Here is a 25,437-nt window from a genome sequence, read left to right as displayed (position 1 = left end):
TGCAAAGATACGAAAAGGTCTGATCAACCCTGCTTGTATGAGCATCAGTCATCATAATGTTAGCTGCATTCAATTTTTGGCCCAGTATTACCTCCTTTTTCTTTCAGCTCAGTCAGAACCAGCGCCGGGATTCCAGCACCATGAATCTTCATTCACAACTAACTGGGATTTTTCCCTCCATTCTAACAGAACCCCCCTCCCCCCTCCTCCCACTGCTCCTAGACTGAGCTTGTAACGCTGCAGGTGCTTTGGCCTGTATTTGGCTTCCAGCAGTTTCTGGAGGCCTTGAGACACTGCTTCTGCAGCTCTGGAGCTGATGTTTAATCAACCTAAAATTAGGGTCAGAATCAGTTTAAACCAATTGTCTCTTAGAAAAATCCAGGAATTTATGGGTGAAAATCAGTTTCAACTGAAAATGAAGGACCCTACCTATAATCATGCATTCTAAATCCTGCCACCAGGTGTCACCCTTAATAATAGCCATGTCTCCCTCTCTCACACAGGCTGTGAACGCTGCATCTGCAACATCCTCAGCTGAACTGTAGACATGATCTGGGAATCAAACCGGGACTTTCTACATGACAGCATTGCAGCACTGACGCTGAGCCGCTAGGCCAGCCCACCACCACCAGGCTGGCCTTTGGGTAGGGAAAGCTGGCTGGTCACGGGACGAGGAGTGCCCTGAGAACTACTGGCGAAAGCTAGCAGGCTGGGCAACGGCAGTGCTGGCTGGACGTGGAACTGGTGCAGGAGAGGCAAATGCTGGCTGCAGTGATCCTGCCGCCCTAAATGTGCAGGGCCTTCCCGGGAGGCTGCACTTAAAGCACTGCTGGCCCGTTTGCCCCTGCACCTTTAATGAGGCAGACTTGGATGCTCCTCTTTATTGGCACTGGCACCGCTGCTCCTTATCTGCCGCCATGCGCTTCACTGATGAGCTGTTTGAACAGAACATAAGAACATAAGAAATTGCCATGCTGGGACAGACCAAGGGTCCATCAAGCCCAGCATCCTGTTTCCAACAGAGGCCAAAAACCAGGCCACAAGTACCTGGCAATTACCCAAACACTAAGAAGAACCCATGCTACTGATGCAATTAATAGCAGTGGCTATTCCCTAAGTATAATTGATTAATAGCCATTAATGGACTTCTCCTCCAAGAACTTATCCAAACCTTTTTTGAACCCAGCTACACTAACTGCACTAACTACCTTCTCTGGCAACCAATTCCAGAGCTTTATTGTGCGTTGAGTGAAAAAGAATTTTCTCCGATTAGTCTTAAATGTGTTACTTGCTAACTTCATGGAATGCCCCCTAGTCCTTCTATTATTCGAAAGTGTAAATAACCGAGTCACATCTACTCGTTCAAGACCTCTCATGATCTTAAAGACCTCTATCATATCCCCCCTCAGCCGTCTCTTCTCCAGAATGAAGAGAAGTTGTGGCAGCACCACAAAAAAAACAACCAAAAAAAAACCCGGCCATGTTAGAAGTGATGGCCAGGGCATGAAAGCAGGGTGGTGTCTTAGCACCTGCAGATACTGTGGAGCACATTATTATACCATGCTGTCATACCCATGGATATGTTGCCGGGTCTAAGTTAGCTGGGAAAGTTTTTTCTGGAGCTGGCCGTGTTCGGATATTCAACATGAAGTTACCCAACAGAATTGTGTACCTTTTAGGACTGCTATTTACCCAGACAGAATAGGCAGCACTAACCAGATAATATGCTCCAGGAGCACTCCAGTCTTGCCTTTTTATTTTTAAGGGGAAAAGTTTGTTCAGGCAATAGTTTGCTTGGTCAGAATTTAGCTGGGGAGCAGGGGAAATAATTTAAACCTCGGAGTTTGTCAAGCTATCTTCAAAGGTTATCTTGACAAACCATTTGAATACTGACCAGGGAGTCATTCAGGATTTCCAAGTGAACTAAATTCTTTAAGATAAATCTCCACATGGAAGTGAAAAATCTGTTAAAATATACAATTACCTGTTGTGGGGATTTTATTATTTTTACCTGTGAGAAACAGAAGGAAGAGGCTTGCTTGAAGCTCTTGGTGGGGAGAGGAGAGAAGAGGAAAGTGGGGACTGGGTGGAAAAGAGAACAAGACTTGGGGGAAGAGAGGACGGTGGAGGGATTCAGAGATTTTGAGTGGGGAGAGCTAGAACCTGGGGATGGAAGGGGAGACCTGGACTTGGAGACCGAACAAGGATTGGGGAGGAGGGAGGGGAGGGGAAGAACTCTGCAATTGGCTGAAGGAGTATTAGATCACCTAGGGGTATGAGTGAGTGGGATGGGATGGGCTATGGAGGGTCAAAAAATAAATAACAGGAGCCCATACACAAATGTTTGCACCGTGTCCCATAACTGGCTAAAGAAGTCCTGGATCCCAAGTACAAGTGAGGAGGTCTGGGAGGGCAGGATGGAAGTGGAGGGCAGGTGGGAGAAGGAGGGAGAGAATCCTTGGAGGGAGGGACAGAAGGGTGAGAGAATGTCAAGAGAAGGAGAGCAGAGCTGGATGAGAGAGGAGAAAGCTAAGAGGGAAAGGGAGATAGAATACCTGGAGGGAGGGGAGAGACTGAATGGAGAGAGGGAGAAGGTGGAAAATGTGTGGAGAAGGGCAGGGCACCATTAAGAAATTTTGCCCAGGGCGCCCTTTGCCCTTGTGCCAGCCCTGCAGGCCACATACATTTTCTTGAACTGCTTTAATATATATATAAATATTTAGTTTCATCCCGTGTTTACATTATTATATTCATTTATTTAAGCACCTTTTTTAAGGTTCTGCTTGAATGCTGATCCGAGCACAGTAGATTTCAGAAGAGTGCAGTTAAACTTAATGCAAGTCACTTCAGACGTGTTGCAAAGGTCCAGACACGTTTGCATGTAAGCACACGTGTGTATGTGTGTCAGACTGAGTGCATGCAAACCCATCAGAAGATACAGGTGTAACCCCTTGTTCATCTGGGGGTCACCTTCTCAGCTCTGGGGAACCTGGGGTAATTCACCCAAAGTGAGGAAAATCAGTCTCAGCTCGGTCATGGGCTGGGGGCAGGTAAACTGCAGGGCCAAAGTGAGTGGAGGACACTCCCACACAAGCACTTCCACAAATTTCATTGTCCACCCCAGAGGGTGGGCTCCGAAAGATCATTTATTTCAATAAACTGTTCAGTCAGTCCAAAAATTGTAGAGCTCGCACTTCCATAAAAATCAGCAGTTTGAATCTCAATCCTTTTCCAGGAGTTCAGAACTTCAAATCCAGGTACGAACTTCTCTTCAGCCTTTCACTAGGCCCAACTTCCTTAGCATTCACAGCTGTTTAAATCTAATTTGTTGCTCACATCTTTTAGGATGGCTGCAAGGCAGCTCACTCCCTCTTCACAGACGGCATGCAGCTCCCCCACCCTGCTCAGAGACTCCTATCATTTTCCTTAACGCACTTTCTAACTTCAGTATTAATAAATTCTTCAGTTGTCTTTTCTCTTTACTCAGGCTTTCTGAGACACCTGTGAGGAGGTAGCTCTGCCCAGCTCCTCCTTTTTTGCCCTGAAATCCCAGGAAGAGGGTCACAGCTGCCGCCTCCTTCTGCTTGGCTTGGTGACCCTGAGGGAGCCCCCACCCTTTACTCTAAACAGGATAATATATCCTTTCCCAAACCCAGCCCTTAAGTGCTGAACCAGTCTGTCAGTCAAAGTATTCCCATACCCTCCTCCTGACCATTTAGATGACCCCACACTATCTGGAACCTCTTTCATCGTCCCTTTAGCAGTTTCCTTAAGGAGGACTCAAACTCCATATGATGCACCCTGCAACCTTTTCTGTGGCACACGGGCATTTTAAAATCATTCACATCTGCATTCTCTTTATTTACCTCCATCTGGGCTACTTCAGCCTTAACGATTTGTTTTAAATCTGCTGGTTCTTAGTTTCATGGCTTAGTCCCAGCGTTTTTACCTGGTGTTGGAATTATTTTTCCTTACATGCCTTACTTTGCACTTGTCCACATTGCATTGCATCTGCCATTTAGGTGCCCAGTTCCCTGGTCTCAAAAGGCTATGCTGAGACAACGGTATATAAATAACAATAAACCTTAAATCTTAAACCTTTTTCTCTTCCTCACAACCTGCTGTTGTGTTAATGGCTCAATACAATTTTGTGTCATCTGCAAATTTGATTGCATCACTTTCTGTTTCTTTCTCCCAGATTATTTGAGAATGCTAAATAGCACATATTCCAGTACAGATTCTTGGGACACTCTACTAACCTTTCTCCATTTGGAAAATGGACTATTTAGTCATATCCTCAGTTTCATCCAGTTACCAGTCCATAATAGGACTCCTGTCCTGTGATCTCCCAATTTCCTGAAGAGTCTATCATGATGGTCTTTATCAAATGCCTTCTCAAAGTCCAGATACACTATATCTGCCAGTTCACCTTTATCCACATGTTATTTATACCTTCATAAAAATCTGTTAAATTAGTAAGGAAAGACTTCCTTTGCAAAAACCATGTTCATTCTTCCCCATTAAGCCATGTCTGTGTGATCAGTAATTTTTTGTTTTTAAGAATAGCTTCTACCATTTTGCTCGGCACAGACGTCAGGCTCACCAGTCTATAGTTTTCCAGATCACTTCTGGAGCCCTTTGTAAAAACTGGTGTCCCGTTGGCCACTCTCTAGTCTTCAGATACTGTGGCTGTTTTAAATGATAGGTTGCAAGTTACCAGAAACAGGTCTGCAATTTCATGTTTAAGTTCCTTCAGAACTCTGGGATGAATACCATCTAGTCCCAGTGCTTTGTTATTCTTTAGTCTATCAATCAGATGTATTTCATCCTCCAGTTTCACAATGATTTCGTTTAGTCACTCAGTCATCACCATCAAAAAATGTTTCTGATATGGGTATGACCCTGACATCCCCCTCTGTAAAGACAGAGACACATAATTCATTTATTTTTTCTGCTATTTCCTTGTTCTCCTGAGCACCTCTTTTACATCTAGTGGCCCAACAGGCTTCTTGCTTTGAATGTAGTTAGTTTTTATTACTTATTTTTACCTCTATGACAAACTTCTTTTCAAATTCTTTCTTAGCCTGCTTACTTTCTTATATCTAACTTGCCAGTGCTTCTGCTCTTCCCTCTTTTCCTCATTTGGATCTGCATTCATGTTTTGAAAAATGCCCTTTTGGCTTTAATTTGCTTCTTTCACCTCACTGTTAAACCATGCTGGCAATCGTTTGGTTTTCCTTTGGTCTTTTTTAATGCATGTAATGCATTTTGTCTGACTAAGGCTTGAAAGAGATGGCAAACTAGGAGAAAAACAAGAGTTTTGTATTGAGTTGAAAGGCCTAGTCATATCTTTGTCAGTCAGTGTGCAACTTGGCAATTTTGCTGGATTCCAAATTATCATTTGATATGCAGAATTTGAACCTGGTGAAGACTATTTTATGGTCAGCTTCTGGTGGTGTGCCAGGTGTGGTCTGTTTAGTGACATAGTAACCTAGTAAACGATGACATATAAAGACCAAAAGGGACCACTCAGTCTGCCCAGCAAGGTGTTTAGGGTGTTAAGTGCTGCTCCATTCAGGTAACCCCCCAATACTTTCTGTTTTATGATTGTAATTGCAGTTCTATGCAGGCTATCCCAATACATAAAAGTTACCACACTTTAACCTGGTTCTTCATTTTAATCTTCTTGCCACTAGGAAACCTCTATGTTTAGCCAATGCCCTTTTGAATAGTCACCATTTTTGCCTTTACTACCTTCTCTAGCTGAGCATTCCAGGCATCCCCCATCCTTTCCATTAAAAAAATTATTTCCTGACATTGTTCTTGTTTATCCCCCTGGTGTTTCAAATCATGGCCCCATCATCTGCAAATTTGATTACCTCACTCATCGCATTCCTTCCCAGATCATTTATAAATGTATTGAAAAGCACTGGTCCAAATACAGATCCCTAAGGCACTCCATTGTTTACCCTTTTCTACTGAGAAAGTTGACCATTTAATCCTACTCTCTGTTTTCTGTCTTTTAACTAGTTTGTAATCCACAAAAGGACATCGCCTCCTATTCCATGACTTTTTAGTTTTGTTAGAAGCCTCTCATGAGGGACTTTGTCAAATGCTTTCTGAAAATCCAAATATACTACATCTACTGGTTCTCCTTTATCCGCATGTTAACCCCTTCAACAAAATGAAGCAGATTTGTGAGGCAAGATTTTCCTTGGGTAAATCCGTGCTGTGTTCCATTAAACCATGTCTTTCCATATGCTCTGTGATTTTGATCTTTAGAATAGTTTTCACTATTTTTCCTGGCACTGAAGTCAGGCTCACTGATCTATAGCTTCCCGGATCACCCTTGGAGCCCTTTTTAAATACCTGGGTTACATTGGCCACTCTCCAGTCTTCAGATACAATGGATGATTTTAGTGATAGGTTACAAATTTTAACAAATAGATCTGAAATTTCATTTTTTAGTTCCTTCAGAACCCTGGGGAGCATACCATCTGGTTCAGGTGATTTGCTACTCTTTAGTTTGTAAATCTGGGCTACTACATCTTCCAAGTTCACCGTTATTTTGTTCAGTTCATCTGACTCATCACCCTTGAAAACCATCTCTGGAACTGGTATCTCCCCAATATCCTCATTAGTAAACACAGAAGCAAAGAATGAATTTAGTCCTTCTGCAATGGCCAGGACTGCATTAGAGCAAAGAAAGTCTGAGTCATCTAACAGTGAATAAAGGCAAAGCCTCCCATCAAAAGGGACACCCATCTGATGATACTTCTTACCCTGAAGACGAGAGAGAAAGTTTTCTCTATGCAGAGACAGTAAACTTCTGTCCCTTCCAGCTGAAAGGGATGGTCCTGCCCATCACAAGGACACCCTGACCACCTGGAGACCCTATTTTTTCCAAGCCCAGGAGGGCAGGAATTCCCCTGGCTGGCTTTAGACATTCCTGCACAGATTGAGGACACAGCATGGATTTACCCAAAGAAAATCTTGCCTCACAAATCTGCTTCATTTTTTTGAAGGGGTTAATAAACATGTGGATAAAGGAGAACCAGTAAATGTAGTATATTTGGATTTTCAGAAAGCGTTTGACAAAGTCCCTAAGAGCCCCTTTAAACCCTTGGTTATCTAATGGTCCAACTGACTCCCTCACAGGATATATTTTTAAAAGATTTTATTATGAGTTTTTGCCTTTACAGCCAACTTCATTTCAAATTTTCTCTTAGCTTGTCTTATCAATGTTTTGCACTTGACAATGCTTATGCTTTTTACTTCAGATGTATCCTTCTTCAAAACAATGTTCATGTCTGTTGTACATTTTTAACATTTGCAGCTGCACCTTTCAGTTTTTTCTAACTATTTTCCTCATTTTATCAAAGTTTCCCTTTTGAAAATTTAGTATTAGAGCATAGATTTACATATTGTCCCCTTTCCAGTCATTAGTTCAAATTTGATGATGTTATGATCACTATTGCCAAGTGGCCCCACCACCGTTACCTCTCTCACCAAATCCTGCGTTCCACTAAGAATTAGATCTAATATAACTCCCTCTCTCAACAGTTCCTGAAGCAGTCGTTTATTCCATCAAGGAACTTTACGTCTCTAGCATGTCCTGATGTTACATTTACCCAGTCAATATTCAGGTAATTGAAATCTCTCATTATTACTGCACTGAAAAATTGGTTAACTTCCCTGATTTCTCTTAGCATTTCATCATCTGTCTCATCATTTTGACCAGATGGAGGGTAGTATACTCCTATCACTATATTCTTACTCAACACACATGGGATTTCTATCCATATTTATTTATTTATTTAACAGCTTTTTTTATACCGACATTCGTGGGTAAATCATATCGGTTTACATTGAACTACGAGAAATACAGAGAACAGGGACGGGGGAGCCACAACAAGGGGGGGAACTAAACAAGGAAAAGGCAAAAGGAGCAATAAACTTAGGTAGTAGCAAAAACATGGAGTATAACAGAAATAAGAATAAAGTAGAGAATAAACATAGGAAAAAAATTATAACCTTAATTAAAGTAGTATGGCATAAAGCTGCACATTTTACTTTCAGAAATTGCCTGCCCAAAGCAGAAGTTAATTTCGGCCGGCACAGGGAAAGTGTATAGAAAAGCAGAAAAAACAGCTTTTCTGTACACCCTCCAACTTAATATCATAGCGATATTAAGTTGGCGGCCCCAAAATTTAAAAAAAAATAAATTTTAATTTAAAATCTGCCCGCGGGTTGGAAGGCGGACGTTCAATTTAGCCGGCATCCATTTTCTAAACCCGTGGCTGTCAGCGGGTTCGAGAACCGACGCTGGTAAAATTGTGCGTTGGCTGTCAAACCCGCAGACAGCCGTTGCTTCTGTCAAAAAGGAGGCGCTAGGGATGCGCTAGTGTCCCTAGTGCCTCCTTATTAGTGCAGGCCCTCATTTAAATACTCGATCGCGTGCCCAGGAGAGTGGCCTGGCGCGTGTTGGGAGAGCGGGCGCTCGCCTCGGAGCGCCCGCTCTCCCGCGGTTTTTACTGTATCGGCCCGACAGTGACTTCAGTCGTTTTTTGGCACACATTGGGACAGACATACACTGGCTACTCCAAGGACAATGGGACAGACACAAGGAACCACCCTTAGCGCTCGGGCCTTGGGAGTAATCTACCTCCCCCCCCTCAACTCAACAAAGGATCCAGGCGCTGAAATAAAGAGACCATGCCATGCTAGCCTGGAAAGGTTCCTGTCCCAATGAGTACAAAAGATTCTTTTATGGCCTCATCGGGTAGCAACCCACACCCGGGGATGGGGGTTACATGTAGGTTTACAGTATTTGTTTTGCTGAGGCCATAAAGGCATGTGAATCACATTACTGTTTAGTCTGGGGTCGGGGGTTTACAGAATATAAGCTGGGGATGAGTAGGCATATTATTTATGTAGCCCTCATTCCGGTCAGCTCTTGGGCACAGAGCGCACTTGGGCAGTCACTGGCCAGGCAGGCATAGCCCCATGACCTTCCATGGTCTCTGCTTGGGGGAAATAAATCAGTCTTTCAAAACCCTTAGTTCTAAGTTCTTCTGCTCACCAGTCCAGTCACACAAACCCCCCCCCCCCACAATCTGACTCCAGTTATGTTGTTCAAAAATAAGCCATTGTTTTACTGTGCTCATTAGTTGCCAGTAAAGTCCAAAATGATATACAAGTTGATAGCACACCAAACAGTAATAAAGTACAAAAACAAAGTCAGTCTTTCTGTGAGGATCCATTGCCGACTTCACTTCTGGTGGCTCTATGAGCTGCTTGGACTATCTATCCAGTCCTTCAAACTCTGTGCCTCTCTCTCACACACACACACACACACCCTCCCCCAGCAGCCATCTTGTTTCCCATCTAGACATGTTTATTCTCAGGCTTTTTGTCAGTCAGTTGCCAGAGCTTGGTCCTTCTTTTTGGTACTTGGAATTTGGCTCCATCCTTCTTTCTTGAATCCAGAAGACTTCTTAATCTCTGGTTTCTGCCTTCAGTGTTCTTGCTTGACCTCTTTCATATTCCTGGTTTCTTGGTATGCTCCAGCATCCCGTTCTGTTCCTGGCTTCCAGCTCCTTACTTGCTTTGGGGGCTACCCCATTCCTTATGCCTTGCCAGCCACCAGCACCTGAGGTTTCAATCAGGGGTAGCTCAATTGAATCTGCTGCTGGAGGCGAGGGATAAGAGGGTGCGCCTTCCCCTCCCCCCCCCCCCCAAAGCTTGGCACAGGTTAAATCATCGAGAGGGGTCCCCCTTGTAGTCTGGCCCTTTCAGTGATTTGAAATACTGCAGAATAGGGAAAGCAGGGGGGGTCATAGTTTCCAGAGGAGTGGCAGATAGTGTGTCAATGATAATATTTCTAGGAAGCTGGGAGCTCTGCCACACTCCCAGGAGCCCTCCCACCTGCTTCCCACCTTTCTCCTGCATTTGCTCCCTGGAGAAATGGGAAATAGGTGAATGGTGGGAGTCCATGTATGGCGCACTCTCCAGGTCAGTGCAAGTCTATTAGGTGCCTTGGGCGACCCTTAGAGCCATGCACCCCCTCCCTCCCAGCCTTCACCACACATAATAAAAAAATATGCATGAAAAAGGACATTCATAGTCTTTTGAGGTAAAAATATCACAACATGCACTGCTGTGGTGCCAACTAGAAAACCCTGCCTAAAGACACTTAGAACCTATATGGTATTAGGCTTATTGTAAAGTGTGTTTGATGTGGGCTTGGCCCTCAGAAAGCCATGAATAAACTGAATTAGTTACAATATATTAAATCTCCCATATTAAAATAGCACTAACTGCTAGCACGTAAACAGTAACAATCCTATCTATGAAAATGCAATACTGCGAATAGTATGCCAGGCCCTAAAACACCAATATACTTCCTATTAAGAAAACAGAAGAAGCTAGATTGCTATGGATCAATTGCTATGGTTCAAACAGAAATTACATGCCAGCAGAATACCTCACCTCAGTCACACACACATAGGGCCAGATTTTCAAAGGGGTACGCACGTAAGATATGTGCGTACCCTCCGAAAACCTGGCCGAAGTACCCCCCTGCGTGTGCCGAGCCTATGTTGAGTAGGCTCGGCGGCACGCACAAGCCCCGGGATGCGCGTAAGTCCCGGGGCTTTCCTGGGGGGCATGTCAGGGGGCGTGTCGCGGCGGCACGTCATTTGGGGGCGGGGCCGCGGGTGTGGTTCCGGCCCGGGGGCATTTTGGGGGCATGGCCGAGGCCTCCAAAACGGCTCCCGGGCCTGGGAATCGCACGCCCGCAGCCAGCCCGGCACGCGCAAGTTACACCTGCTTCGGGCAGGCGTAACTTGTACAATAAAAGGTAGGGGGGGGTTAGATACGGCTGGGGGGGGGGTGGGTTAGGTAGGGGAAGGGAGGGGAAGGTGGGGGGAGGCGGAAGGAAAGTTTCCTCCGAGGCCGCTCCGATTTCGGAGCGCCTCGGAGGGAACAGAGGCAGGCTGCGCGGCTCGGTGCACGCAGGCTGCCGATTTTGGGCAGCCTTGCAAGCGCCGACCCCGGATTTTAATGGATACACGAGGCTACGTGCGTATCTATTAAAATCCCGTGTACTCTTGTTTGCGCCTGGTCCGCAAACAAAAGTACGCGCGGGCGCAGATTTATAAAATCTACCCCATAGAGCACAGACTGACCCTAACAAAATACAGAATAAAGATACCATAAAGTATAAATAGAAATGTGCAAACAAAAACTGCATATCAGAAAATGCAAGAAGCCAAATTCTGAATTCAGTGAACAGAAATACCATCACTGCTCATAAAACAATAATAAAATCAAGAAATATAACACATCTATCATTAATACTAAAACCTCACTAATAGAAAGAATACATATTTCCAAACAGCTGAGAAACAGAACATCATTCAATGATTAAACTCAAATATTTTCAAAAAGGTCTTAAAAACCAAAACAGTCATCAAATAACAACCAAAATTAAAACTAACATGAATAAAAAAAAATTCCCTGCTCTCCCTACCTGGAATCTTTTGATTTCCAGTCACCCTGAGATTGTCATGCAGAAGGGGGCTACACAAACTTTATCCTCTCTTTTCCACACACACACATACACACACACACACACACTCTCTCTCTCTCACACACACATTGTACCCCTCACACACTTATGCACACAAGCTGTCATGCATGCTCTCTTTCATACACACACACACATGCATATAGGCTCTCACAAGCTCTCTCAAATACCAATTCAGACTCTGTTACTCTAACAAACTCATACACAGAGGCTTTCACTTTCATTCACACACACACAGGCTCTTACTTACTCTCACACGCACTCAGGCCTCCCCAGGTCTATTCTTCCAGCCATAACCATGCCTCTCTTTAAGCACCGGCAGGCATAGACTTCCAGCTGTGGAGGGATGGGCTACATTGCAGCCATGTTGCTCCTGAGACCTTCTGGACCTAGTCTTCTATCCACGGCAGGATTGGCTCCCCGCGGCCACACTGCTCCTGAGGCCCCACCAGGCCTCTCATCCAGCTGCAGGCACTTAGGCAAAACAAGGTGGCCACCATAGGAGAACTTTTGGGGGACAGTTTTAGCCGCTCCCCATGATTTTGACGCCTAAGGTGGCTGCCTCATCTTGCCTCATTGTAGAACTGCCCCTGGTTTCAACCAGAGAGGAAGGTGGTTGGCATAAGCAGAAGATGCCCAGCTTCTTGGGTTTTCAGCCATCTGCCTGGATTTGCCTCTTCAAACATTTGGCTACTCATTCCTGGGGCAACCAACAGACTATTTGATGTTACACTTTCCATAATGCTTCACAGCATTCCCCCAAAATAGTTAGCTCTTAGGGACAGGTACCCTTCCTCCCTGCACCCTCCCCAGTACCTTTTTGTTAGAGCAGGCTATCTTCTCTTTCTCTCTCTGTATTTTTATTCACTTCTTACTCTCTCAAATGAGCCCCTGGTTGCTTTGTTTGTCAGTCAGTCAGCAACTCCTTTTGGAGCTTCCTCTGGCAGACAGGTTTTGAACTCCCAAAAGACAATCCTTTCCCAGACTGTTTTTGGAAGCAATCCTTTTCTTCTTTGGACCCTTCGATTCAGAGCTTCTCAAACATCCTTCTCCTCAGCACTCATCGGAATCTTAGGACTTCACTCCCCCCCCCCCCCCTCCTCCCGGACTCCTCCAGGTCTTTTTACCTGTGGAGGGAAAGGCTTCTCTGAATATTCTCAGCAAGGAGAGACACCCCCTGATTTTCTCCAGCCCTCTTCTAAGGCTGACTGACTCCAGCTTCAACTCCCCTTGTGTTACATGAACACGGGGGTTTTACTGCAACCCAAACCCCTCCCATTGGGCAGTGATGCCCTTCCTTAACCCACCTACACTGCTGTGACCTCAGAATAGAGACAGGGTCCGGTTGAGACCCCTGACACGCACTCAGATCGGCGGAGGTCACTGCTGCCATTTTTTTGCAAGGGGCAACACTGCTAGTAGAAGGCAAAACCTTCCCCCACCAACATTTTTTTTTTGCAATTACCAGATTTGATGTTGTTTGATGTTTTTTGTGTTGTATAAACTGGAGTATTTATATATTTTGTGTTAGGGGGATTCTGGGCTGACACTGAGGACTTAGGGTGTGAAATATGTGAGTGGGATGTGTTGTTTTAGTTTGATAGGTTGGGATTTTATTATTTTTGTATTGTTGAACAGATGAATTTGTAAAATGTGTTCTGTAAATCGGTACAAGCAGTTTGGAGTTGCGATTAATTAAATGTATATTGAAAAGTAAAGCATTTCCACTGCTTCACTGGCTGTAATTTTTATAGGCAGCATATCAAGGTGCACTTGCAAATTCTTCTTTATCAGGCCAGTGACGCCCAGGACTATTTCTGTATCTTTCTGCCCCGTTTTCTTGGTCACTGATTGCATCTCTTGGTACTTAAGGATCTTTGCTTTCTCCATACGACCCACAGAATAGCCCCTGGGTACTGACACTTTTATCAGCAATGCTGCTCTTGTGTCTTTCTCCTTCACCACAAAATACAGTTTTCTAGCATCAATCTTCCTGTCGGTTGGAATAGGAATGTCCTAGGCGATCACAACTTTTATTCTCTTCTATTTTTTTAGGGTTGTGCTCCCAGTGTTTGGTGGTACATCATTATTCTAATGCTTGCACAGTTTCCAGTGAATAAGCCCACCTTGTTTTGCATTTCTGTTTACAGGTTTTCAGACATCAGCACGTCACATCCTCAGCGATGAGTTGCATCACCATTTACAGTTCTGTTCCACGGAATCTGCATTTATCTGTTTGTAATGACCCACTGAGCTTCATTAGTAGTAGTGCCCTTAGTTTAACTCTTTAGCTAGGGTCAGTCAGGAAAGTGCGTTAGGGGAGGTTCCATTATCAACCTTCCTTTGAAAGGTCCTGGGATTGCCATCCCTCTGCTAAGGTTATAAAGGCAGCTCTCCGCTGAGAGACTGGGGGCTGTGCACTTTTGGTTTCATGGATTTTGGCGCCTACCCTGGGACTCTGGTACCACCTGCCTGCTGTTTCTGTTGAAGGTCGAGAAAGCTGTTCCTGCAGTCCGCATCTTGGCTGCTGGGTGTTTTTCCCAAGTTGTTTTCCATTTTCTTGGTAAGGAGCCTGCGGTACCCCTGGGTATTGCCTGGGGAGAAGTCACGGGCAAACCTCTCCTTGGGAGGGGGCGCTAGATAGGGAAGACCTGCCCCTCTGCACCCTCTGGGAGGACAGAGAAATAGTGGTGACCCACAGCAGAAGTCTTCTGGTGTTTTTGATCCATTTCGGGAGAACGACTTTTTGGTTAGAAGAACAGTGAGGAAGAGTTATTGGTTTTTTTTTTGTTACCCCCTTCCTGCCCTAAAAGGAACATCAAGTGCTGTGTTCCAGAGTGGATCCCTTTCATTTTGGGATTCGAGAGAGACATTGGAGAACTGTGAGTAAGACCAAATTGAGACTATTGAGGACACCCACTTGGAGTCTTCACCCCTGGAGAGAGAGCAATTTGGAACTCTGTGCAGAGACCGTTTTACCTTTTTTTTTTTTTTTTGCCAGCTTGGAGGGGTTTTTCCTGCCCACACGAGGACACCCTGTTCACTTGGGAATGTCATTTGTCCATGCCCCGGAAGGTGAGTGTTTCCCCTGTCCTGGTAGCACGAGAGACCCTTGCACAGACAGAGGAAGGACTGTAAATGAGAAGAGACTTGCTGTGGGATTAACAACTGTTTTAAGCTGTGCCACTACTTCATCTGATCCACCTTGTTTTGGAAACTCAGTCTCTGTGTGTTTATTGGCACTGACAGCAAACACAGCAGTAAAAGAGCTTTATACCTCCCCCAGTGAAAAGTGTTTTAAAGGCGCCCCTGTAGGAAGAGTCCTTCCTTCCCTCCACCAACAAAAAAAATTCAGGCCCTTAGGAAAGAGACTGTGTAAGAGCCAGCTTGTGTGATCCAGCCCCAGGTGTACAAAATCTTTTATGGCCCCTGTGGGTTACACCTTTTACCTGTCTTTTCGGTGCTGGCTGTGAACCATCTTGTCCGTAGTCCACTATCCCGTGCTGCAGTTATCAATCTCTCATTTTATAGGTTTGAGTTCACCCTCTCCTTAACTACTGCTGTGTCAAATCTTAATCCACGTGGGGTTTCTGAAGTAACTCTACTCCCCACAATATCAGGCCGATGGAGCGCACTGTTAAACTGCATTTGGACGCGCGTTTTCGACGTGCTAGCTTTACCTCTTATTCAGTAAGGGGTAATAGCACGTCGAAAACGAGCGTCCAACCCCCCCGAGACTAATAGCGCCCGCAACATGCAAATGCATGTTGATGGCCCTATTAGTCATTCCCGCATGATACAGAAAGTAAAATGTGCAGCCAAGCCACACATTTTACTTTAAGAAATTAGCACCTACCCAAAGGTAGGCGTTAATTTCTGCCAGCGCCAGGGAAGTGCACAGAAAAGCAGTAAAAACTGCTTTTTCTGTACACCCTCCAACTTAATATCATGGCGATATTAAGTCGGAGGTCCCAAAAGTTAAAAAAAGTTAAAAAAAAAAAATTTAAAATCAGCCCGCGGCTCGCAGGTTGAAAACCGGATGCTCAATTTTGCCGGCGTCCGGTTTCCGAACCCGTGGCTGTCAGCGGGCTCGAGAACCGACGCCGGCAAAATTGAGCAGCGGCTGTCAAACCCGCTGACATCCGCCGCTCCTGTCCAAAAAGAGGCGCTAAGGACGCTCTAGTGTCCCTAGTGCCTCTTTTTACCGCGGGCCCTAATTTAAATATTTGTTTTACTGTATCGCGCGCACAGGACACTGGCCTGTGCGCGCACCGGGAGAGCGGGCACTCACCCGCTCTCCCACGAACTTTACTGTATCGGCCTGAATATTTGTGTTTTTGCCAATTATTTTTTTCTTGTTTGCTGGTCCAGTTTTTTTTTTTCTCTCTCGTCTTGCTAATTCTGTCACTTCTTTCCCTTCGTGTGCTGGTGGATTTTCAGTCACGGCTCCTGTTTGCCAGAACGATTGTCCAAGCTTAAGGACTGTGACTGATGTTGCTTGCTTTCATACTTCAGCACCGTTTGAGCATTTGGCCCTGCTGATGCCATTAAATGTTCCTGAAGGCCTGAGATGGTAGTTCTATAGGTGTACTTGGTGCTCCTCCTTCTGTGACCTCCTTCTATGTTTTTTAAAGATAAATTGATTTGTTCTCTTTTAGAAAACCACATTGTGTCTTTTTTTTTTTCTTTTTTCCCTCGACATGACATAGAAACAATAATGATGGCAGAAAAAGACCAAATGGTCCATCCAGTCTGTCTTGCAAGTTTCTTATGGTAACAACTGCCGCTCTGTGCAGGTTATCCCCATGTTTCTGTTTCGGATAGTAACTGCCGCTCCGTGCAGGTTATCCCCATGTTTCTGTATAGGATAGTAACTGCCACTCTGTGCAGGTTATCCCCATGTTTCTGTTAAGGATAGTAACTGCCGCTCCGTGCAGGTTATCCCCATGTTTCTGTTACGGGTAGTAACTGCCGCTCCGTGCAGGTTATCCCCATGTTTCTGTTAAGGATAGTAACTGCCACTCCATGCAGGTTATCCCCATGTTTCTGTATAGGATAGTAACTGCCACTCCGTGCAGGTTATCCCCATGTTTCTGTTACGGGTAGTAACTGCCACTCCATGCAGGTTATCCCCATGTTTCTGTATAGGATAGTAACTGCCACTCCGTGCAGGTTATCCCCATGTTTCTGTATAGGATAGTAACTGCCACTCCATGCAGGTTATCCCCATGTTTCTGTTACGGGTAGTAACTGCCGCTCCGTGCAGGTTATCCCCATGTTTCTGTTAAGGATAGTAACTGCCACTCCATGCAGGTTATCCCCATGTTTCTGTATAGGATAGTAACTGCCACTCCGTGCAGGTTATCCCCATGTTTCTGTTAAGGATAGTAACTGCCACTCCGTTCAGGTTATCCCCATGTTTCTGTTAAGGATAGTAACTGCCGCTCTGTGCAGGTTACTCCCAAGCCTTATGTTAAGGGTAGTAACACTGCTAGCAACATTTTTATGGGGTGAGCAGCCTTGATAATTCAGACAATGCTGCTTGAACGTGCTTTGCTTTTGGACTTGGCCGTAGAAGCAGTCCTGCGCATTTTCCCTACTGTCTGCGTATCAGTACCCGGGACTGTAAAAGTATAAAGCTTGTATTTTTGTACCTCCTTTTATTTACCGTATTTTTCGCTCCATAAGACGCACTTTTTTTCCCCAAAAAATGGGGAGAAAATGTGGGTGCGTCTTATGGAGCGAATGTAGCAGCTCTCCCTCTCGCGCGCCGTCCCCCGCCTCCTCCCAACTCCGCCCAATCAGCATGGTGGTGTAGGCGTGTGTATTCTGCCGGCGGAACTTGAGCTCCCTGCCGGTCTGCTGTTCCCGCGGTGCAGCTTGCTGCGAGGGTCGCCGCGGCGCAGGTCAGACATCACCTGTTTGACCTGCATGGGCTATGGAGGCCCTTCCAGTTCAGATGGCTGGCATTTGACCTGCGCCGCGGCGACCCTCGCAGCAAGCTGCACCGCGGGAACAGCAGACCGGCAGGGATCTGTTTGAACTGGAGGGGCCTCCGTAGCCCACGTGGTTCAAACAGGTGATGACTGACCTGCGCCGCGGCGACCCTCGCAGTGAGATGCACCCGGAACCGGCGGGGAGCTCGGGCTCTGCCGTCGGAGGCTCTCACTTGCAGTCCAAAGTAAGAACTTCACTCGTTGTGGTTTGGATGTATTGGAGGGTCATGGGGGTGGTATACTGCCTGGGATGGAGGACACATGACACAGACCAGCAAATAGAATTACTGCCTGTGCTGATTAAGTGACTACCTGTTGAAATATTAGGAGCAATTGCTCTCCTAATCAATGTAATATAGCCCTGACTATTTATTATTGAACTCTGGAGCAGTCATGAAAGTTTAAAATAACTGGTGTGAGAGAGATGTGTATGAGGGAGAGTCTGAGTGTGTGATTGTCTGTGGGTATGTGTATATGTGAAGAGAGCTAGTGAATGTGAAAGAGCCTATGTATGTATGTGAGGGACAGAAAACCAGTGAGTGTGAGTACCTGTGTGGATGTTCTCTGCCTTACTATAAAAAAACAAAACAAAAAAAAAAATCCCAGGGACGGCCACCAGGGGGGAGAGCCCATCATGGGGACAGAATTTTTTTTTTCTTAATTTTCCTCCTCTAAATCCTAGGTGCGTCCTATGGTCAGGTGCGTCTTATAGTGCGAAAAATACGGTACTCAACATAAAGGCTTGTAGCTCTTTCTGTAATGCCCTTTTGGTTTATCCCACTTGATTTTTTTTCATTTCATATAATCTCCTCCCATGCTGCCAGCATGTCTTTAAGGTACTCTCCCTCTTTACTAAAAGTTGGTGTTTTTGAAATCCAAGACTTGGACTTTTATGGGACACTTCTCTGCCTTGGCTGTTGTATCAAACCATAGCATCTGATGGTGATCACCTACCTGGACATTAGAAAGGTTTTCTCTGTAAGTACCAGATCTGGTATGGCCCCTTTCCTCATGGGTTCCATTGCTATTTGTTTGAGGAGAGCGCCATGAAGGGAATCCAGGATCTCTCTGCCGGTGGGATGCGCCCATCCATATCCAAGAGTCGCCATTGCATGATGATTAAAGCCCCCCTCCCCCCTCAGGGGCTATTAATGCTGCCTCCTCAGTTCCCCCAGCCCTAGTCAACCAGGGGAATGGAAGACCTGACCTAGGAATCAAACCCAGGTCCTTCACATGACAGTGCAGCACTTACCAACTTGCCATGACATTTCATGCTGAGTATGGGAAACCGTGAACCATTTGCACACGGCTCCGTACACATGCAGAATCTACCCTAGTATCTTGTAATCAGCACTTATCATATGCATGCCGGTTATATAATATGCATAAATCTACCCTGCAGCATTTACATATATGTATAGATACGCACAAATATGTAATTAAGTTAGCTGAATGAATCTCACAAAAAAAAAAAGAAAAGCGCTACTTAGCCAGCTACGTATGATAGCTGAATAAGTCTCAAAAAGCACTATTTAACTGGCTAAGTAGCATTTTGTAAGGACTTATCCAGCTGTGTGTCAGTGTTTAGTGACTGCCACATAGCCAGATAAGTTAGAGCTTATATAACCGAAACTCTAGCAGACTTACATTGGTTACCCATCGAATACAGGATAAAATACAAAGCCTTATGCACCATACACAAACTAATATATGATAAAGAAGCAGGCTGGCTAAACACAGCCTTACGAGTACACGTTCCACAAAAAAACCTCCGCTCAGCAAACAAAGCACTACTAACAATCCCTTCAGTAAAGTCAGCAAAATTAACCCAAGTGAGAGAAAGGGCTTTATCATTGGCTGGGCCCATACTATGGAACACGATGCCCCCTGAACTCAGATTACAGAATAATCTCAAAACTTTTAAGAAAAATATAAAAACATGGCTCTTTAAAAAAGCCTTCACTAAAGAGTGTGGAGGGTAGAGAATGAAAGTACAAGGTAATGCAGATGAGAATGAATTTAATCAATCCTACTTTTAAGAAGTAATATTTCAAAGCAATAGTAATTCAATAATATACCTGGACCTGACCAACATTACTCAAATAATGATTTTATTTATGAAATTGTAACCGAACTTTATTGGCACCTGTTAGAATGTAAGATATCCTACATTTACTTACCTTAGTCTATGTGCCTATTTGTAAACCGTTGCGATGGTATATAACTTAGCGACGGTATAGAAAAGTTTTTAAATAAATAAATAAAAATTATCTGGCTAAGTGGCGCTGAACCGCTGAATGCGTGTTTGATGCAAAAAAACAAACAAAACCCAAGTGTATTTTTCAAAACTATTTTAAAATGCTATGTGCAGATAATTTACGTGCAAAAAGTAAGTAGGACTTGTCTGTGTAGTTCCCTGTTTACATGCTCGCCTGGAGGCAGTTAAACCCATTTTTCAGTTCCTTCACCGTTTCGTCTAGTCCATGGCCGGTCATTGAGACCCTCCTGATTCTTCAGCCTGAACCCTCCTCAGCTCACCCAGACCTCCCACCCAGCCAATAACATAAGATAAGCCTGTTTGATATCACTTAGGCAAGATAATTAGCAGGGTAAATTTATTCCTGGAAGTTGCCAGATCTACACGTGTAAGTCTCTTTTAAAATAACAACTTACGTGCATGTGCGTTGGTCCCACCCTGGAATACCCCAGACCTCCCTTTTTTTTTTTTTATCGTACATTTGCACACGAATTCCTTATTTACACGCGTATCTTTGTTTCTAAAGAGCATGTGCGCTTAGGCGCGTATAGGCTAATTTTTCCGCATGCAACCTTTTTGAAAATTCAGCCCTTATGAAACATAGGGAGAGTATTCAAGAATTAAAAGCATTTTGCTGGGCTAAAATTGTCGGGTCCGAAATGTTCCCACATTATCATAGATGACCTGGGCTTGGCAGAATGGCTAAAATGAAAAACCTGAATAATTGCTTTTGTTTTTAGAAATTTTGATACGAGTTTATGGCTGGCGAAAGTCATCAGACTCGCATTACTGGAAATTTAAGCCATGCAAATAGTCCATAATTGGCAGTGGCAGTACAGGTTTACCTAGGAGGCCTGTCAATGTGTCTCAGCCCTGCTTTGGAGGAGTCACTTTTAGAGAGCGAGAGGGTGGTTTACATGTCTATTTAGCCTTTCCCTTCTTTGTTGAGACTCGTATCTGTAATGATGGTTTTAATGATGCTTGTTTCCTAGCAACCAATTTCACAAATGCATCTGAGTGTCCATGAGATGATGATTTTGTCACTTTCCCTCGGGGCTCTGACCTGAGCTGCCGACTTATAAATGTGAAAGTGTCCTTGTATCAGTCGAATGGAATATTTAGAACTTGAATGAACTTTTTGGAGGTTGATCACTTTGATTTTACAATCTCTCCCTCCCCTCTCTCCCTCTTGTAGGTTCTTTGTTAACTTTCCATCAGCAAAGCAGTACTTCAGTCAGTTCAAACACATGGAGGACCCGCTGGAGATGGAGAGGAGCCTGCAGCTGCGTAAACATGCCAGGCGAGTCATGGGCGCAGTGAACAACGTGGTGGAGAATGTCAACGACATGGACAAAGTCTCCACAATCCTGGCCCTGGTGGGAAAGAGCCACGCACTCAAGCACAAAGTGGAACCGGTCTACTTCAAAGTAAATGTCAACGTTCATTTATGTTTATAGGCCACCTTCCTTGCAGAGAAGTGCAACCCAAGGTGGTTTATGAGGAAAATATGATACAGTAAATATCCAAAAGACATCCCGACGCAATAATAAATTATCAACAAAATGTGTAAATACCAATAAAATACAAATACATCAATAAACTAGAGCAAAACGCTGACCAAGCCCACACTCACTAGAGAGAACCATGCTACTAATCCACTTACAACAGAGACATATAACATTCTAGCTGAGTTGGGTTGTTTTAATTATCTTATTCTTGAACTTCAGGGGTGCTTATCCACCAAAGCAGGGTAGAAGATGAGAAACCTGAAGTGATCTCAGTTATTTTTAAATTATATGGCATGAGTGTGACTTTTTCAGAGGACTATGAAATACAAGGCTCTTGGTTAAGACAAGAATGCAAAGGGTGCGGAAGGCCATATTTACCAATATCGTCTGAAACGAATGCAATATGAGAGAAAACACATTCGGCCGGATTTTACACGCGCCGGGCAATTTTTGAAGGGGCCCGGCCATGCGCGTAAACCCCGGTACCCGCACAAGTGCCAGCCCTCTTCGAAGGGGTGGGCCGGGGGAGGCGTGTTCTGGGCAGGAAAGGGCAGGATGGAGGCCGGCCGGGACAGCAGCCATTAGCCGCTGTCCAGCGGAAGCATGCGCCGGCAGCCGGCCCGTGCACGTAAATTACTTCTGCTTCCGAGGAGCAGCAAGTAATAGAACAAAAAAATTGAGCCAAGGTAGGTTAGTTTTAGGGGGTGGGGAGGAGAGGAGAAGGGGAAGGAAGGTTAGGCAGGGGGGTTAAGGAAGTCCTGGGGAAGGCCTGATTGCGTCGCTGCATGGAGTTTGCGAAAGTACACCCCCCCCCCTTATGCGCGTGCAGATATAAAATCCAGCACGCATGTCGGAGCGGCCACCTGATTTTATAAAATGCGCGCATGTTATAACATCGGCACATCCATGTGTGCGCGCCAGGAAGCGCTCGCACATTATAAAATCTACCCCATTGTCCAATGGATATATAAATACTTGGCTGAAATGTGGAACAAGTTGACTGGGATGAAGGCCATCATCCTCCCTCAAGAAAGTGATGGATGACCTTACTTTATATGTTATATTTTAAGTGTGACTTGCTCATACAAGCCACTAGAAATTTCTGAGACAAATTTCAATCCCTATTGTGAAAGCATAAATTAGCATGGCCTATAGTGGAGACTTGTACAAGATATAATTAAGCATGAATGCCAACACTGAAACTTGAGATATGTCAGCAGTATCTCATGTTGAGTCTCGGAACATATAAGGGATATAAGGTCATTTTTAAAATGTCACTGAAAGCACCGAGGACATTTATTATTTTATTTTGTGGTGTCAGTCTGGTGACACTATAAAAAAGTCAACAAATTTTCATTTCACATAGAGGTAGATTTTAAAAGAAATGTGCGAACGTCCATATGCGCGCGGTTCTTGGCGCACACAGATGGACGCACCAATTTTATAACCTGCGCGCCGGCGCGCATGCTATCAAGTCTCATGGACGTGGGCACGTGCACACCGGATTTTTTAAATCCGTGTGCGCATGTGCGGGCAGCACCTGCAGGGGCACCGAATGTTCTGCGGCGACGCAAACGGGCCTCCCCCAGTTCCCTCCCAGTCCGCTCCAAATAAGGAACTTCCCTACCCCCCTACCTGACCTTCCTTCCCTTTCCCTTCTCCACCCCAACCTCTAACCCCTACCTATCTACTTGAAAATGTTTTATTTTTCTACTTACTGCTCCTCCGGAGCAGAAGTATTTTCCGCACACCAGCCGGCTGCTGGCGCACGCCTCCCTGGGACAGTGGCTAATGGCCATTGTCCCGGCCGGCCTCCGCCCCCTTTTCCAGGGCCCGACACTTGTGCGCATAGCGGGCCATGCACATAAATCCCGCCTCTGTACGCGTGCGGGCCTTTGAAAATCCACCCGTTTAATTTCTGTGGTTTTTTTTTTTTTTTTTTAGCAAGTGCTAAAACGCAGACAAAAAAACATTAAAAAGACAAAAAAAAAAAAAAGTAAAAGAAAACAAACAGAAATGAAACAAGTCTTTCTCAGGCATTCCCTTAGAGCACTAATCACCCTATTGTTCTCTCTATTATCCTTTTTGTATTTCTTCCCCTCTCGTTGCCCTTCCCTCCCTGCAGATCCTCACTGGGGTCATGCTGGAGGTCATTGCCGAGGAGTATGCCAACGATTTCACCCCGGAGGTGCAACGGGCCTGGACCAAGCTGAAGAACCTCATCTACAGCCACGTGACCGCAACGTACAAGGAGGTGGGCTGGGCGCAATAGCCGCCCTCCGGCCACGTGACGGAGTGGACAGAAGAGGTAGAGGGGGCGCGTGCCGGGACTCCACCACATTTTGCCAATACATATCCTTATGTCAAAGTAATCTGGTAGGGGGTAGAGCTGTTGAAGCAAAGTGTGTGTGTCGGGGAGGGGGGGCGGGCGTGGATATTTCTGTCACCATCAGACAAAGGGAGAGGGTCAGCTTTGCTCGGTGACATCACTTTAGTATATAGAGGGGGGTACATTTAACATGCCTCTTGGACCCAAGATGCGGGTGGTTGGACTGATAATGGATTGAATTATTATTATTATTATTATTTTTTTAAGTGCTTTAAATACAGAGAGATGTAAGCCTGGCCCAGGACTCTGTAACACACTGGGCACAGCTAGCTGCCATGTCTTGTGTAATACTATCGTGTGATGTCTGAATTATATGTTGTATTGTCCTCTGTGGTCTGCACTGTAAAAACAGCAACTGTTGCTTTGGTCAAAGTATTATTATTATTATTTTTGGAAACTCCATTCTCTCTCTTGGAAAAGACATCTGGCCCCCTCCACCCACCGTATATAAGAGATGGGGGGGATTTAAAGAGCTCCTGACAAACACAAGTAACCTATAAAAGAAATTGATGACACTTAAATATGTCCGATGTATTTTTTAGTAAAAAAAAATATGAGCTGTTAAGGTATTGTAAGTTAAAAGATTATACAATAAACTTTGAAAATCCTGTACTGCAATTGGTTTCATAGGGTTGAGACTAATGTGTTCGGTGTCTGTGGAATGCTTATTAGAGATGCAATTTAAAATCTCAGAGTTAAGTATTTTTCCTGTTTTGCAGTCAGTTGCTTTCAATTCCACACTTTTTTTTTGGGGGGGGGGGTGAATGGTATGGACTATTATTCCTGACCTTTACCTGTCCCATCGTGGCTTATTGTTAGGGCTCTCGTTATTCGGGATGTTTAATTTTCCAGTCCTCAGAGACCTCTGGCTGTTGGCAGTGCTGACTTCTTGCTGCTGTTGAAAGCTGTAGCAGTTCAGCAGTTTTTTGTTTTTTTGGGGGGGGAGGGGGAGAACGGGGGTTTGGCTTTTCTTCCTCATCCCCCTCTTCCTCTAAAACTGCTGTGCTCCCACAGCTACCAAGAGCGACATGAAGCCGCCGCCATTGACAGCAAGAGGTCTTCTCAAGCTCTGAGAACTGCAAAATAAAAATCCCTGAAAACCTACTTCATGCTAAGATGTTAATTTAGGATATTTTCCTTTCTAACCAGTTTCGGTCAGGGACTTGGATTTAAGCCTTCTCTCCCTTAATCTAGTCAGAATGCCATGGAATCTTTCTTTGCCAGCGGGAAGACAGCATCGCTGTTTAACATGATTTCCCCCATGATAGCGCCTCTGATAGAACAGCATCTTTTGTCCTTGCATGGTATCGACAACGCAGGGATTGCCCCTTCAGAAATGCAGCCATCTTCCTTAGCGGTGTGTGATGATTTTCCAACCAAAAAAAAAGGTAGGAGGGGTAGCCTCTGCCTCCCACTCCGGCTGCAGTGGGGGAGAAGGAAGCAATTTGCTGTTCCAGGTTGGCAAACCTGCCATGACGTGGCAGGATTAGCAGCACTGGGAGGACACCAGCGGCGCAGGGCCTCCAGCTAGTGTGCAGTGAAAGGTAATTGCCCAACCATGCGACTTCTCCTCTGCTGCTGCTGTACTAGAGTTGGAGCGTGGGTATAAACCTCAGTGCCGGGGTGAGGTCTGAACCCATGAGCAGTGCTTAATTTCATCTTGAAAGTAGTTTTACTTACAGAAATGTTCAAAAAGA

General features: G+C 45.0%; 1 protein-coding gene across 1 annotated transcript in view; it reads left to right on the top strand.

The window, feature by feature from the left end:
- Positions 1 to 24,352, top strand: part of CYGB (cytoglobin) — a 51,649-nt gene extending 27,297 nt beyond the window's left edge. Inside the window, exons 2-3 of the mRNA XM_029600421.1 lie at positions 21,039 to 21,270; positions 23,477 to 24,352. Of these exons, the coding sequence (XP_029456281.1) occupies positions 21,039 to 21,270; positions 23,477 to 23,623 (379 nt within the window). The 3' untranslated portion in view covers positions 23,624 to 24,352. The remainder of the gene's footprint in view (positions 1 to 21,038; positions 21,271 to 23,476) is intronic.
- Positions 24,353 to 25,437: the final 1,085 nt, after the last annotated feature.

The sequence above is a fragment of the Rhinatrema bivittatum genome, chromosome 4 (assembly GCF_901001135.1).
Source record: "Rhinatrema bivittatum chromosome 4, aRhiBiv1.1, whole genome shotgun sequence".
NCBI classification, from domain to species: Eukaryota; Metazoa; Chordata; class Amphibia; order Gymnophiona; family Rhinatrematidae; genus Rhinatrema; species Rhinatrema bivittatum.
This window is presented reverse-complemented; position numbering and strand designations above follow the sequence as displayed.